The sequence below is a fragment of the Octopus bimaculoides genome, chromosome 27, assembly GCF_046866305.1.
Source record: "Octopus bimaculoides isolate indiv1 chromosome 27, ASM4686630v1, whole genome shotgun sequence".
Taxonomy (NCBI): Eukaryota; Metazoa; Mollusca; class Cephalopoda; order Octopoda; family Octopodidae; genus Octopus; species Octopus bimaculoides.
The window spans coordinates 6,294,011-6,310,333 of NC_142954.1; the positions used below are offsets into that span (position 1 = coordinate 6,294,011).

The 16,323-nt window shown below is 33.7% G+C and overlaps 1 protein-coding gene across 1 annotated transcript in view; it reads right to left on the reverse strand.

Moving 5' to 3' along the window:
- Nucleotides 1-368: 368 nt before the first annotated feature.
- Nucleotides 369-16,323, reverse strand: part of LOC106877214 (phosphatidylinositol-binding clathrin assembly protein LAP) — a 162,746-nt gene continuing 146,791 nt past the window's right edge. Inside the window, exons 18-20 of the mRNA XM_089343179.1 lie at nt 12,684-12,938; nt 5,096-5,140; nt 369-439 (exon numbers count right to left, since the gene is read on the reverse strand). Coding sequence (XP_089199305.1) covers nt 369-439; nt 5,096-5,140; nt 12,684-12,938 — 371 coding nt within the window. The remainder of the gene's footprint in view (nt 440-5,095; nt 5,141-12,683; nt 12,939-16,323) is intronic.

Below are 16,323 nucleotides of genomic sequence, written 5' to 3' on the forward strand. Positions count from 1 at the left end.
TATATATATGTATATATATATATATATATATATGTATATATATATATATATATATATGTATATATATATATATATATATATATATATATATATATATATATATAATATATATATATATATATATATGTATATATGTATATATGTATATATATATATATATATATATATGTATATATATATATATATATATGTATATATATGTATATATATGTATATATGTATATATGTATATATATATATATATATATATATGTATTATATATATATATATATATATGTAATATATATATATATATATATATATATATATATATATATGTATATATATATGCGCACGTGTGTGTGTGTGTGTGTGTGTGTGTGTGTGGTCAGCAAGGTGGAATGGTAGTACCTGGGTCAGATCCAGTGGTCATTGCAGGACTAGTTAAGTCCTGCAGTCCTGTAGAGTAAATGAGAAAATATATCAACAAAGTTAGCCCCTAAACGATAAATATATAAACAGTGATGGTGGTGATGATGATAATGACATAACAATGGTGGTGATGATGATGACAATAATGGTTATGATGATGATGATGATGGTGGTGATGATTCACATCTACACCATGCCAAATATCTAAAGGCACAGTCGATTGAGTCAAACCCCAGTGTGCAGATGGCTTAATTCATTTTATCAACCCCCAGGAGAACGAAAAGTAAAGCTGATCCACCACTAGAGTTTGAACCTGTACTATAAAAGGATGGAACTAAATTACCTAACAACAACAACAACAAAATAATAATAATAATAAGAAGAAGAAGAAGAATCGTGATTTCACATTTTGGTAGAAGGCCAGCAAGTTAAGGGAAGAGAAAATCAATTACATTAACCCCAGAACTCTATTGGTATTCATTTTATCAACCCCCAAAAGGACAAAAGGCAAATTCAACCTTGGTGGAATTTGAACTCAGAACGTGAAGATGGATGAAATGCATGTTAATGATTTTGTCAGCTCACTGCCTTAATAATAATAATAATCCTTTATACTACAGGCACAAGGCCTGAACTTTTTGCAGGGAGGGAGCTTCACTGGTATTTAATTTATCAACCCCGAAAGAATGAAAGGCAAAGTCGACCTAGGCAGAATTTGAACTCGGGACGTAGCGGCAGACGAAATACCACTAAGCATTTCGCCCAGTGTACTAATGACTCAGCCAGCTTACCACTTTAATGATAATAATTGTTTCAAATTTTGGCACAAGGCCAGCAATTTTGAGCAGGTGGGGTCCCCAGTATTCAACTGGTACTTATTTTAACAACACCTGAAAGGATGACAGGCTGAGTCAACCTCAGTGGAATTTCAACTCAGCATGCAAAGGCAGACAAAATGCCATGAAGCATTTTGCCCAACGTGCTAATGGTTCTGCCAACTTGCCACCTTAACAATAATAATAACCCTTTCTAATATAGGAACAAGGCCTGAAATTTGTGGGAGGGGGTTAAGTTGATTACATTGACCCCAGTACTCAACTGGTACTTAATCTATCAACCCCGAAAGGATGAAAGGCAAAGTTGACCTCGGCGGAATTTGAACTCAGAACATAAAGACAAGCGAAATACCGCTAAGCATTTCGCTTGGCTTGCTAACAATTCTGCCAGCTTGCCCCCTTAATAGTAATAATGATCCTTTTTACTGAAGGCACAAGGCCCCGAATTTGATGGGAGGGGACTAGTTGATTACATCAACTCCAGTGTTTCACTGCTACTTAATTTATCAACCACGAAATGACGAAAGGCAAAGTGACCTCAGCAGAATTTGAACTCAGAACACGAAGACAGATGAAATACTGCTGAACAATTCTACCAGCTCACCACCTTAATAATAATAATAATAATAATAATAATAATAATCATAACAACAATAATGATAACCCTTTCTACATCAGGCACAAGGTTAGCAGCTTGGTGGGGAAATGGCAAGTTAATTACAATTACTTCAACATCAATACTTGACTGTTATTTCATTTTATCTCCTAGAAATGATGAAATTCAGCAAAGTTGACCCCTACAGGAATTAAACCCCAGAATGTAAAGAACCACAAAAAATATCCCAAGGTATTTTGACACAAAATACAATTCTGTCAATCCAACAACGGAAAATAAAAAATGAATAAAATAGTTTCTGATAACTTAGACTTTGTGAAGGTGTGTGGTCAAGTGATTAGGGTGTGGCACTCATAATTATAAGATCAAGGTTTCGATTCCCAGACCAGGTGGTGTGTTGTGTTCTTGAGCAAAACAACACTTCATGTCATGTTGCCCCAGTTCACATATTTGTAAATGAGTTCCAGTAATAACTGGGAAGATAATTGCATGACGGACCAGTGTCCCAGTCAATGAGTGGGGAGTTGTAATCTCAATTAAACTGGGTTAAATTCCCACCTAACAAGTCTTAGTGCTCATGACAGCTCAAGGTCAAAGCTTATACTTTAGTAGCACACAGTCAAAGTAGTAGAAGTAGTAGTAACAGTACTGGTGGCGCTGGAGTTGGAGTTGGGTTTCCCCCAAACAAGAAAACTTTTGCTTAGCACATATAAAATGAAAAATACAGGAAAAGAGTAGTGAATGAAAACAAAAAAAAAAAAAACTAAGATGAATGCACATTATATATATATACATATATATATATACACACACACCTATAGTTATTACACATATACTTAATATACAATTATTATACATATGCACTCTCATATATATATATATAAAACACAATTACCATTCATATGCATAAATATACTCATATAAATATATATATATATATATATGCATATATAGACTCATATATATATACATACACAAGTGTGTATATATGTAATTGCATCCATTTTTACACACACATATTTTTTATATATTCATAATCTGGAGACTGGTAGCAAATAGCCGCAGTACTCAAAACAAAAAAAATATCAAATTTAGTGCTAGACAATAGGTGGATTTACTCAAGTATCCTGTCAGAGAAAACCGTGTTGCACAAGCTGAAGCTGAACATCAAATGAAAATAGAATTATTTCTCCAACAACCTAATAAGCAAAGATTGGCTCTATGTGATAGCAGAAGGCAGAAGACACCTGTCCAAAGTACCGTGCAGTGGAACTGAACTCAAAGCCACATTGTTAATAGCAGAGCAGAAATTTAACTAAAGTGATCAATAAAGTTAGGTTCTGTATACTGACAGAATCAAGAAACGCTATATATATATATATATATATATATATATATATATATATATATATATATATATATATATATATATATATATATATGTATATATGTATATATATATATATATATATATATATATATGTATATATATATATATATATATATATGTATATATGTATATATATATATATATATGTATATATGTATATATATATATATATGTATATATGTATATATATATATATATATATATATATATATATATATATGAAATGTGCAAGATATTTTTCTTATATTTCATGAAAATACAATATTAAACCACACCAATATTGTTGCAACCACTAAGTCTCACCCGCAAGATGAATCAAAAAGAAAAAAATATAAAATGTTTGAATAAAAACCCAAACAACTTTGCAGTCAGATGAAACCTACAACAAGTGAAACTTAGAAGTCTGTCAATCCTTTCCTTAAATTTATATTATATATATATATATATATATATATATATATGGCTGATAATAAATGTTTTCTTTAAATAACATACATAGAAGCCATGAACTTTTTCTTAGTTCAGTTAGTCTACATATTATCATTAATCATAAACTACGATAGGACTTAATCAATATTAGCCGGTACTGTGTTTAACCTATATATATATATATATATATATATATATATATATACACATACACACACACACTCATATGTTTGTTCAATACATATTTTCCTGTTTCCGGCAGTGTTAGATAGAAAAGGTACTTGAGACAGGATTTTTATGGCCAGTTGCTCTCTCTGACACCAAACCTGACTTGTTTCCCAAGTAACAGAATTTAATCCCTGAGGAACTGTAAAGTTCAAAGATAACGGGTGATTTGTTCACAAGAAATGTCAACAAACATCATCAGTTGCAGCCCAACCGTGAATGGTGACATCACTGCTTTCAGCTCAACTGCAAATGATGTAGCTCACCACAGATTGAAATCACAGATGTTCATGCATGTACATGCACATACTTGCATATATTATGCATAGATACACACACACACACACAACAGGTTTCTTTCAGTTTTCATCTGCCAAATTTCCTAATAAGCAAAGATTGCCTCCATGCCATAGCAGAAGGTAGAAGACACTTGCCCAAAGTACCATGCAGTGGGACTGATCTCAAAGCCACATTGTTAAGAATTTAAAGGTCACTATGTTTCACTGAAGTTTCTTGCTGGCAGGGTGTATGTCAGATGGCATATCAACAAAGAGTTTTTAAAATGCTACAATAGAATCACCATTGGCCTTGAAGTCTCCAGTTGTAAACTTCCCACTGATCTTGTGTGTATATACCCAGCAGATCACTGTCATAAGCAAAGAATCGTGTAGAGCTCCTTTGTTTTCCCTTATACCAGGCAGCAAAGTCCTTAAAATGCTTGTAAGTGTTGTTCTCCCTTCTCTGTGATTGAGGCTCACAGTGTGAGAGGAGTGGGATTAGTTGATATCACTGACCCAAGGCTTTTGGCTAGTAATTTATTCTATTGAAAAAGGACGAATGGCAAAATTAACCTCAGTCAGATTTGAACTCAGTATGAAAAGAATTGGAATGAATACTATTAAGCATTTTTTTCTTTTGTTTTTGCTTTCTGACATTAACAATTCTACCGATCCTCCAACCTAATAATAATAAAAAGCACCAAGAGTAAGAAAGCAAACAAATATATATTAAAAAAAGATAAGATGAAAACACAGGACAAGAAAGAGCGAGTGCGTGTCTGTTTGTGTGTGCATGTGTGTTCCTTTGCGTGCGTGTACAACAAAAAGTGGAGAAGTATTTTATTTATTTATTTATTTTTTTTTTTTTGCTTTTCAAATGTCATAGGGTATATTCAGAAACCACTGTACCTTTGTCTCGGTTATCCATGTAGGTAGGAGTCACACTACGCTGAGCTGTAAAGATCAAGCATGGCTTGTGAATCAACGATTTCAGCCGACAAGTCATTTAAGGCAGAAACATGTAGAAGGAAACCAAGCATGGAAACATACATATACGGTTAAAGTCCACTTATGTACATGCATATGTGCATTTATATACATATATACACACACATACATATATATACATGTACATATATACACACATATACGTATGTACATATATATATATATATATATGTATGTACATATATATATACACTTACACATATATATATATATTGGACAGATAGTAATGTAAAGATTAAGTTCAACGGTGGTGCAAACGAATTCATAAATCAATAAAATATATAAATAAGTAAATAAAAGCTATTTTCATAGCTTCAATGAAAATGAAAAAGTTCTTTTTATTCAGTCCAGTGGCTGTTTCGCAATATCAGTGAATATATTATTGAATGTTTCCTACATATATCAGATATGACAGATTTTGTCATGGCATACGGCTTCAAGTACACGTCAGTAATTGACAAGGCTCAAGGACACTGAAATGCACCTGGTATTCTTGCTAGCTACTGCCAGGATGACTTTTCGTCTGCCTCTTATATATATATATAATCATCATCTTTTATCATTTTACTTGTTTCAGTCATTAGACTAAGGCCATGCTGATATATATATTTTATAACTAAGATAATATATATTCTAATTATACATACATATACATATTTTATAGAAGTGGTTATAATCCAATCTGTGTCCTTGTGAGGCACGTCTGCACATTCCAGGAATCAAATGCTTGTGGATGTTTATTTTAAATGAGAAAAAAACTCATACATACTAGTTGAAAGTCCTGGTGAGTCATAATACCTGCAGAGTATGTATCAATTGAAAACAAGGACTAGTAAATTTGGTAGATATCTAAAAATGTACTAAATTTTCTAGTCACACACACACACACACACACACACATATATATATATATATATATATATATATATATATATATAGGTGAGAAAGTTGGTATGTGAAAGCACGTGGTTGGATGTATAAAAGATAAGAGTGAAAAAACTACACAAGGCTTGTGTTACATGGTTAAAGTATATATTTAAATTATGTCAGAAAAATGTTAGAAAAATGTTAGAAAATCTTTTTGGTATATAAACATTGTATTTTGTTTATATACCAAAAAGATTTTATAACATTTTTCTAACATTTTTCTGACATAATTTAAATATATGCTTTAACCATGTAACACAAGCCTTCTGTAGTTTTTTCACTCTTATTATCTTTTATATATATATATATATATATATATATATATATATATAAAAGATATTTTATCCCAGATGAAAACTGCAGCATGTTGCCTGTCAATGGCATGTACATGTTAGCTGTACATACATTAAATATGGCACATAAATGGTCATAATGCAAGATGCTAATATATACCAACATAAGGGCTTGAAAGAAAAGAGACTGATCTGGTTAAAGTTACAGTGAAGTCTACCTATTGGCAGTTTCCAGACACGTTGCAAAAGGATTATGCAACCACTCTACACTAAGCTAGAGTTTTAACATTACATCACTTCAGTAACATGTTGATATTGGTTATTACAATGATTGAGTGGGAGAGAACAGCATTCCATCAAAGAGACATGGGTACAAATATACGTAGCCCTATACACCCATCATGAGTACCTGCCTGGTAAGGGTCCACCAGGCACATGCATCACGACCGTATGTGCATGACATGGTGACTTCGTATCAAGATAAACAGTGCAGGTCCTTGCAGGTGGGGGCCCAGTTAGAATTTTCTTCAGGTCGCGTAGCCCATCCTGTTCAAAAGGTCCCTGAATAAGGGTTGTTCATGGCTGATGAACAAAATACCCATATTTCCAGAGGTGAATTATTCAAACCCCGAAGAATTCATCTCGACACATGGCTTGCTCATGATCGGAGATGCACATATCCTCAGCCACCAAGGGACATGCTCAACTGGTTATGGTCAAGCAACTGACAAGCGAATCTGTGATACTGAGCAGAATATTATCATTATTACTATTATTAGAGCTATTACATGTTAGTTTAGTTAACAGAGATATTGTCTTGAGATTTGGTGACAAGTTTCCTCAAATCCGAAGAGACTTTCTTAAGATTCTTGCAAAAGCAGATCAACAATGCATGTTTCAATTCCAATATCGTTCAGTGTCTGAGGTGGCATTTTGGGTGTTGTTCCAAGTACACTGATTACTACAGGAATAACCGTCACCTTTGTGTTCTGCAATCTTTTTGTTGTTGTTGCTGTTATTATTAGTATAATTATCATCAAAGCTATTATGTGCTACATTAGTTAACAGGGATGTCTTAAGGTTTGGTAGCAACAAGTCTCATCAAATCTCAGGTGTCTTTCTGAGGATTCTTGCTAAATACAAGACTGCACTTTTTTGCATGATGACAATGTAAGTCTCACCCTCTTTGGTAGCACTTGCTGTGCCAAGTGCACCAAATACCACAGGAGCAATTGTTGTCTTATTCTTCCACAATCTCTCCGAATTTCTCCAAAGTTTTAACATTAAATCATTTTAGTAATATTCTGATATCTATGATCAATATTATTATTATTATTATTATTATTATTATTATTATTTATGTCATGAGAAATCAGAAACATCAGGAGAACATGAAATAAACTAGATTTTTTTAAACTGCAGAAATTGAAGTAGGTTATAGGTAACCTTTGACCTTTTGTATCCAAAAGGGGTTTTAACCCAATATTTACATGCTATTAGTTTGGAAATGTGCTGTCCATAGCTTAATTGGTGTTCATTTAGACTGAAGTGATGCAGAGTGCCAAGTAATTTGTATTTACATGACATCATTTTGGGTTTCATAGATTACAACGATTGTTGTTTATATGATGCTGAAAATTGTAAATAAGGTTGTTTGATGAATTTATCTAAGTCAGATAATTTTTATTGAAGATTTTACCGAAAAATTTTAAAACAATGTTTTAGAATATAACAATTTACATTGGAGAAAGAATTAGACAGAAAGACAAATAGAGACATAGCTAGAAAAATAGATAGATGGATAGACAGGTAGATATCTGTTTATATTGATGGGTAGATAGATAGATAGATAGATAGACAGATAGGCAAACAGAGAGGAACAGTAAGACAGATAAAGTGATAGACAGAGACAGACAGACATATAGGTAAAGAGATAGGTGTCTGTCTACTGAAGATTAGCCACAGAGAGAGAAATAACAGATAGATAAACAAACAGATAGATAGATGGATGGATAGATAAATAGGTAAAGCAAAGACATAGAAAGAGAGAAACAGATAGATAGTAAGGAGCAATATATAAGTAGATTGTGAGAAACAGAGTTAAAAAAAAGACCAGGCCAATATTACAGAAATAAACCCATACATATTATTATCATATCACCATCATCATCATTATTATTATTATAAGTATTATTATAAAAAATTCAATAGCTTTTGGGTTTTTTTAAAAATATTTTATGAAAAATAAGAAACAAACCATGCGTTATCTTAAATCATGATGCATGAAGCAGAAATGAGAGATTCAATATTAAAACAATAAATATATAAATACTAATTGAAACTCATTAAAATCCAAATCAATTAAATAAACCAAAATACATAACCTACCTATACACTCATATTCTGATTCTGTTTAATTGGATTTCAAATGAAACTATGTGAATATGTTCATAGACTTTCGTATCCATATATTTTATATAAATTTATATATCAGTTGGTTAGGATCATGTGTAATCAGTACAATGCTTTACTACTGAAACATATGTAGCATGGATTGCATTGCTATCATCCAGTCTTATAATTTTATTATATATAATGTATTTTACCATTTATGTTCTACTTGCTTCAGTCACTGGACTGCAGCCATGATAGGGCAACTTGTTCAAGGGTTTAATCAAACAAATCAACCCTATTATTTCTTTTATGTATGGTATATTTACTATAACAGTCTCTTATGCCCAACCACTAAGTTACAGGGATGGTGGGCGGATCAACATTGACACAAACACACACACATACATATGACAGGTTTCTGTCAGTTTCTGTCAGTTTCCGTCCACCAAATCCACTCACAAGACTTTGGTTGGCCTGAGGCTATAGTAGAAGACACTTGCCCAAGTTGCCACGTAGTGGGACTGAACCTGGAACCATGTGGTTCAGAAGCAAGCTTCTTAATTCTTTATTGCCCACAAGGGGCTAAACATAGAGGGCACAGACAAAGGGATTAAGTCGATTACATTGACTCCAGTGCGTAACTGGTACTTTATTTATCGACCCTGAAAGGATGAAAGGCAAAGTCGACCTCAGCGGAATTTGAACTCAGAACGCAACGGCAGACGAAATACTACTACACATTTCGCCCAGCGTCCTAACGTTTCTGCCAGTTTGTCACCTTAAAGCAAGCTTCTTATTTTTCTATTGTCCACAAGGGGCTAAACATAGAGGGGACAAACGAGGACAGACAAAGGGATTAAGTCGATTACATTGACCCCAGTGCGTAACTGGTACTTAATTTATCGACCCCGAAAGGATGAAACGCAAAGTCGACCTCGGCAGAATTTGAACTCAGAACGTAAAGATGAACGAAATACCGCTAAGCATTTTGCCCGGCGTGCTAATGTTTCTACCAGCTCACCGCCTTTTAAAGCAAGCTTCTTACCACACAACAACACCTACAAGTATATGAATAGATTTGCTCATAAACAAAACCTGGTGTGCAGTTTATAAAAGACAAAGATAATGTAATGCTAGAGACAATATGACTGAAAATCGAGTAAAAAAAAAAAATATTGATCTTGGCAGGAATGTATTTCATCAATCATAGATTTGCTGGATGAGGGCTGAATGCTGGGATGGGAGTGAGGTGTTATGTGAAAACAGCAAAAAATAATCAGATCAGATAAGTTCATTATTACAAATAATCAGTAATGTCCCTTCCTTACAAAATTGAAGATAATATTTTATTTTATACAATAGTGGTTGTGGTACAACAAAAGCACCCAGTACCCAGTGTCAAGTGGTTGGCACTAGGAAGGGCATCCAGTTGTATAAACCATGCAAAAGCTGACACTGGAGCTGATGCAGACCTGCAGTTTGTCAGATCCTGTCAAATCATCCAACCCATGCCAACATGGAAAATTGACATTAAATGATGATGACCATTATTAGTATTACTTATGATCATCTACTATAATAATATTCTTGTGTTGTTTCTCTGTCACAACATATGAATGAGAAAGTAAGGGCAGATAGATGAATAAGGAAGGAAGGGGTGGTGGCAAACTGGTGGGATGGGGAACATTCAACGCTGAAAAGAAAAATCAAACAGCGTTTCAACTCTGTGAGAGTATATGTGTGTATGTACAAGGGAAGTATGTGAATGTATGTTAACATTGACAAGTGTATTAATTTGATTTACCACCCATATTGATATATAAAATACTACAATTAGCCATCATTTTTGACGGCATGGGGCCAGCTAGTTATCATACATACTCTATAATATCTCTTCCTTACAAAATCATATAATTATTGCATGCAATCAGTACTATTTCTTCCTTACAAAACCAGATTTTATATAAAATCCTTATTTCAGTAGGACTATAAGATCCTTATTATGCACGATCACTGTTATATACATTCAGTTATATCTCCAAGCAACTGTCGAGTAGACACAAAAATAAAGACTTAATAGACAGGAACTATCTTACTGCTAGTCTGTTGAGGGTTACACGGAATCAACAACAACAATTAATCAATCAGCCAATCGATTGATTAAATAATCAATATGGAACCCATAGAATAATTTGAGAAAATATCACATGGAAACAAATCTATGGGAATGAATATCCATAATGTTGTGAATCATTAAAAAATATAATCATTAAAAAGATATATACACTCACAAATACATATGTACATGTGTGTGCATGTGTGTCTACATGCATATGTGTGTGTGTTGTGTGTGCATGTGTGAGCTTGTCCATGTGCAAATATATGCGTGTGTATGCCTCCATGCATAATTGTGTATGTATATTAACACTTCTGGAGATTATATATATATATATATATATATTTATTCCGTTTTGGAGATTTGGTTTGCAAGATTCTTCATGTGAGTTCGTGTGTTGACTCTCCCCAGGCACAACTATATATATATTCTTTTACTTGTTTCAGTCATTTGACTGCGGCCATGCTGGAGCACTGCCTTACAGGGTGTTAGTTGAAAAAATCGACCCCAGGACATATTCTTTGTAAGCCTAGTACTTATTCTATCAGCCTCTTTCACCGAACCACTAAGTTACGGGGTCATAAACACACCAGCATTGATTATCAAGCAGTGGTGGCAGGACAAATACAGTCATACACACACACAAATATATATATATATATATATATATATATATATATATATATATATATATATATATGGCAGGCTTCATCCAGTTTCCATCTACCAAATCCACTCACAAGGCCCAAGGCTATAGTAAAAGACACTTGCCCAAGGTACCACACAGTGGGACTGAACCTGGAACCATATCGTTGAGAAACAAGCTTCTTACCACACAGCCATGTCTGCGCCTTTATATATATATATATATATATATATATATATAATACAAAATGGGACAAGAACGCAAAAATAGTTTTCAATTCAGGTGCTCACAAAACCAATCGCCCTGACAACAACTGGGACCACCTCAAACTTTTCCATTGCCTACAAGCAGACAGATGCATCGTTACTATTATTATTATTATTATTTTCCCTTGATATCTGCTCTATTTAAACATTGTCGACTGGGTTCCACTCAGACATCTGAGGTAGATAACGGATATGACATTCTCAATAAAATGGATGATTATATGAGCTGTGAAGTGCTACGACAGGGTAAACTTTAAAACCAAAAAAAAAGGCATATGTACACATGAGTGCTCAGTAAAAATGCTTATTTTTACACACACATATAATGCCAGTGTGTGTGTGTACATATATATATATAAAACATATCTGTATTACGTGTGTGTGTGTATAAATATATATATATATATATATATATATATATATATATATATACACATATATACATACACACATGACATCTCAACAGGGTTGTATCTTTAAGGTACAGACAATTTAATTCCCATACTGTGGCAAGTGTACAGGCTACACACACACACACACACACACACACACACACACACACACAGAGTAATTGGAAAGAGAAAATAATAAAAGGCAAACAGACACATATGACTTTTAAAAGTCTACAAAACATAAGAAACATAGTAAATGAATGCACAAGTGAAGGAAGATACGACGGAAAATTTGGGAAAAAGAAAAGGAAAGAAAAACAATAATTAAAAGACTACAAAACTACAACTATTGACAAAAATGAAGCAGCATAGAGGTAGGAGAAAAACGAAGGATAAGATCTTTCTGTAGATACTACTACATAGGAAGTGCATCCTGAGGTGTAATCAGCACAGACCTGAAGGACTTGCTGGCGGTTTGAAACACGAAGATGATGGGCTGGCTGGCGGATTAAAAGCAGTAGCAGACGGACTGACCGGAGCATTGAAGGTGGAGCCAGTGACGGGACTGACCGGCCGATTGAAGGCTGGACTCGCCGGAGGGACAATAGCTGGACTGACTGGCCGAACGAACGCTGGACTTACAGGTCGTTTAGGAGCCAGCGGATCGAGAGCTTCCAGCGGATCGAGAAGGTCTTCCAGTTCCGTATGGACTGAGAATGCATGGCAAAGATAGACAAGAACATTGCAAGATTCCAGTAGGTAAAAGAAAATGGTAAATGGTAAAAGTTTTGTTTGTTGAAAATACAGAATATGCTTTATTGTCATCATTATTTGAAACGGTGAAGAAAATACAAGAGAAAAATAGAAAAGAGAAAGAGAGAATGTTGAATATTATCAGATTAGACATACAACATTTTGTTATTGTGTCCAACATTAACAGAAGACATAAACAGATGTGAATAAGAGTTGAGAAAGAAAAAATAACAGTACTGAATGTGATACAAATATACATATATAAATATATATACATATATATATTGTATTATATAATATATACAAATATATATTTATATATACAGAAATGGTGTATAAACATCAAAAAATATATCCATGGTAAAAATCCAAGACATCATAAGGCAGTCAAATCCAGGTGGAACAAACATGTATATACAGAAACAGCTAAAATAATCTTTAAGAGGAATATATTTAGATAAAAAGTAGAAAAGCATAAATTTTACATACAGATTATATTTTTTTTATTGTACACACCAGCGGTTTCAATGGCATATAACAGCATTATATTACATAATTGAAATAACATAGTTCATTCAAAATTGATGTGTTACCCATACCAACAATGGAAAAAAATTTTCCATGTATTTTAATCATGTAAATATACAAATAATGATGTTTTATGCCATTGAAACAGCTGTTGAGCACAATCAAATTAATGAATTAATTTATGTTCTTCTGCTTTCTTTTTTCTACATAGGTGTATGAATTGCATTCCATTAGAGAAAAGGTTATGTAAGTTAACGAATCAGCTAAGGAAGACCAGAGTTTGAGAAATATAGATGTGATATGTGTCAGCAGAAAAAAAAAAAAAACAAAGATTTCATGAAGTACATAAATTCATATGCTAGGAGTGCAACGAGAATCCTGATGGTAAAATTGTCCAAGGTCAAATGTCAGAATTCTTGTCTGTCCATGGAACAAGTTCACTTAATTAATGAAATTGCACCAGCTTGGACTTTAAACAATGAATTTACAATTAGAAAATTTTGAAGAAAAGGGGTCGGGGTGTAATATGATATATGTAAAGGTGCACATTTTGATGCATGTGATACTCCACTATCACCAACTGCAAATAATGCATAACATTTCATATGAAATTATTTATGTGCAGAGGTATTAGGAAAGAAGGGGTATTGAAACAATTGTAGCTTGTAATAATGATGCACTAAATTCATTCTTTATCTTCTTATTTGAATTATATATATATGTACCCCCCCTTCACACACACATATATATTAGATAAGAGGGGGTTATTGAATCCAAGCTGGTTCCTCAGCCAGCACTTATGTGAATATTGGCTAACAGAGAGCATGTTAGTAGCTACTTTACCTTCAAATGAAATTCCACAACTAATAAATTAGTCACAGAGTATAATACATTAAGTTGAAGACTAAACTTTATGGTATCACATTTAAACCTTTTGTTGAAATGGATATAACTAATGAGCTAAATGTAAAACCATAAATTTCAGTCACATATATATATATATATATATATATATGTTTATCAATTCATTTTGCAAGATTCCAGATGTGAAATCGGGTGTCGAAACAAGTGTTGTTGTATTTTGGGATGGTCATTTTATTATTTTTTTTTGCCAAATAAACACATGCACTCTCATTATTCTTATACTTGTTTCAGTCATTTGACTGTGGCCATGCTGGAGCACCACCTTTAGTCGAGCAAATCGACCCCAGGACTTATTCTTTGTAAGCCTAGTTCTTATTCCATCGGTCTCTTTTGCCGAACTGCTAAGTTACGAGGACGTAAACACACCAAGTGATTGGGGGGGGGGACAAACACAGACACAAACATACATATATATATATATATATATATATATATATATACACACATACATATATACGACGGGCTTCTTTCAGTTTCAGTCTACCAAATCCACTCACAAGGCTTTAGTCGGCCCAAGGCTGTAGTAGAAGACACTTGCCGAAGGTGCCATGCAGTGGAACTGAACCCGGAACCATGTGGTTGGTAAGCAAGCTGCTTACCACACAGCCACTCCTACACACTATATATTTTTCTTCACTCATTTATTACTGTTCTTATTTTATTATATTATTTTAACTCATGTCCGTTGTCAGGACAATGGACATGAGTTAAAATAATATAATAGAATAAGAACAGTAATAAATGAGTGAAGAAAAAATATACAGTGCGTGTGTTTATTTGGCAAAAAAGAAAATGACCATCCCAAAATACAACAATGTATGTATGTATGTGTGTGTGTGTATACATATATATATATATATGTATACACACACGGACATTAAACAATGATGATGATACACACACACACACACACACACACAATGGTCTTCAATACAGTTTCTGTGTACCAAATTCACTACAAGACAGTTGGCCTGGGCTACAGTAGAAGACACTTGCCCAAGGTGCCACAAAGTGAAACTGAAACTGAAACCACATGGTTGCAAAGCAAGTTTCTTAACCACACAACCATACATATGCTTCTGTGTATTCTTCCATTTACTTTATTTTACTTGTCTCAGTCATTTGACTGTGGCCATGCTGGAGCACTGCCTTAAAGGTGTCTTTAGTCAAAGAAATCAACTTCAGGACTTATTCTTTGTCAGCCTGATACTTATTCTAACAGTCTCTTTTGCCGAACTGCTAAACTACAGGAACATAGATACACCATCAGTTGTCAAGCAATGGTTAGGAACAAACACAGACACAAAACAAATATATACTTATATATATATATACATATAACAGGCTTCTTTCAGTTTCTGTCCACCAAATCCGCTCATAAAGCTTTGGTCAGCCTGAGGCTATAGCAGAAGACACATGCCCAAGGTTCCACACGGTGGGACTGAACCTGGAACCATGTGATTGGGAAGCAAGCTTTTTATGATTGAATTAAGAGACACTGACAATATCTAAAACCTGGCCAGAAACATCAGAACCACAATGGCTTAACACTTTAGCATTCAGATAACTCTGTCAACTGCAATGCTTGTTTATTCATGCTGTTTTCAATTAATCATGCATTATCTCATAGCTTTCGAGATTTTGATGTGATTGTTTATTTTTTAGAATGACATTGTAGGGCAGGTGTGAGGGACCGGGTCTCGCCACTCTGGACATAAAACAGGTAGAATATTTGGGCTGGATATGGCCAGGTTAAATGCTAAAGAGTTAAACATCAAGTAGAAATTCAAAGTTGACAGTCACACCTTCAACAATAGGCACATATTTGCTCATTTGGAATTTCAAACCGATAAAAGTACAGGACATAAGAGTGTGTGTGTGTGTGTTCTT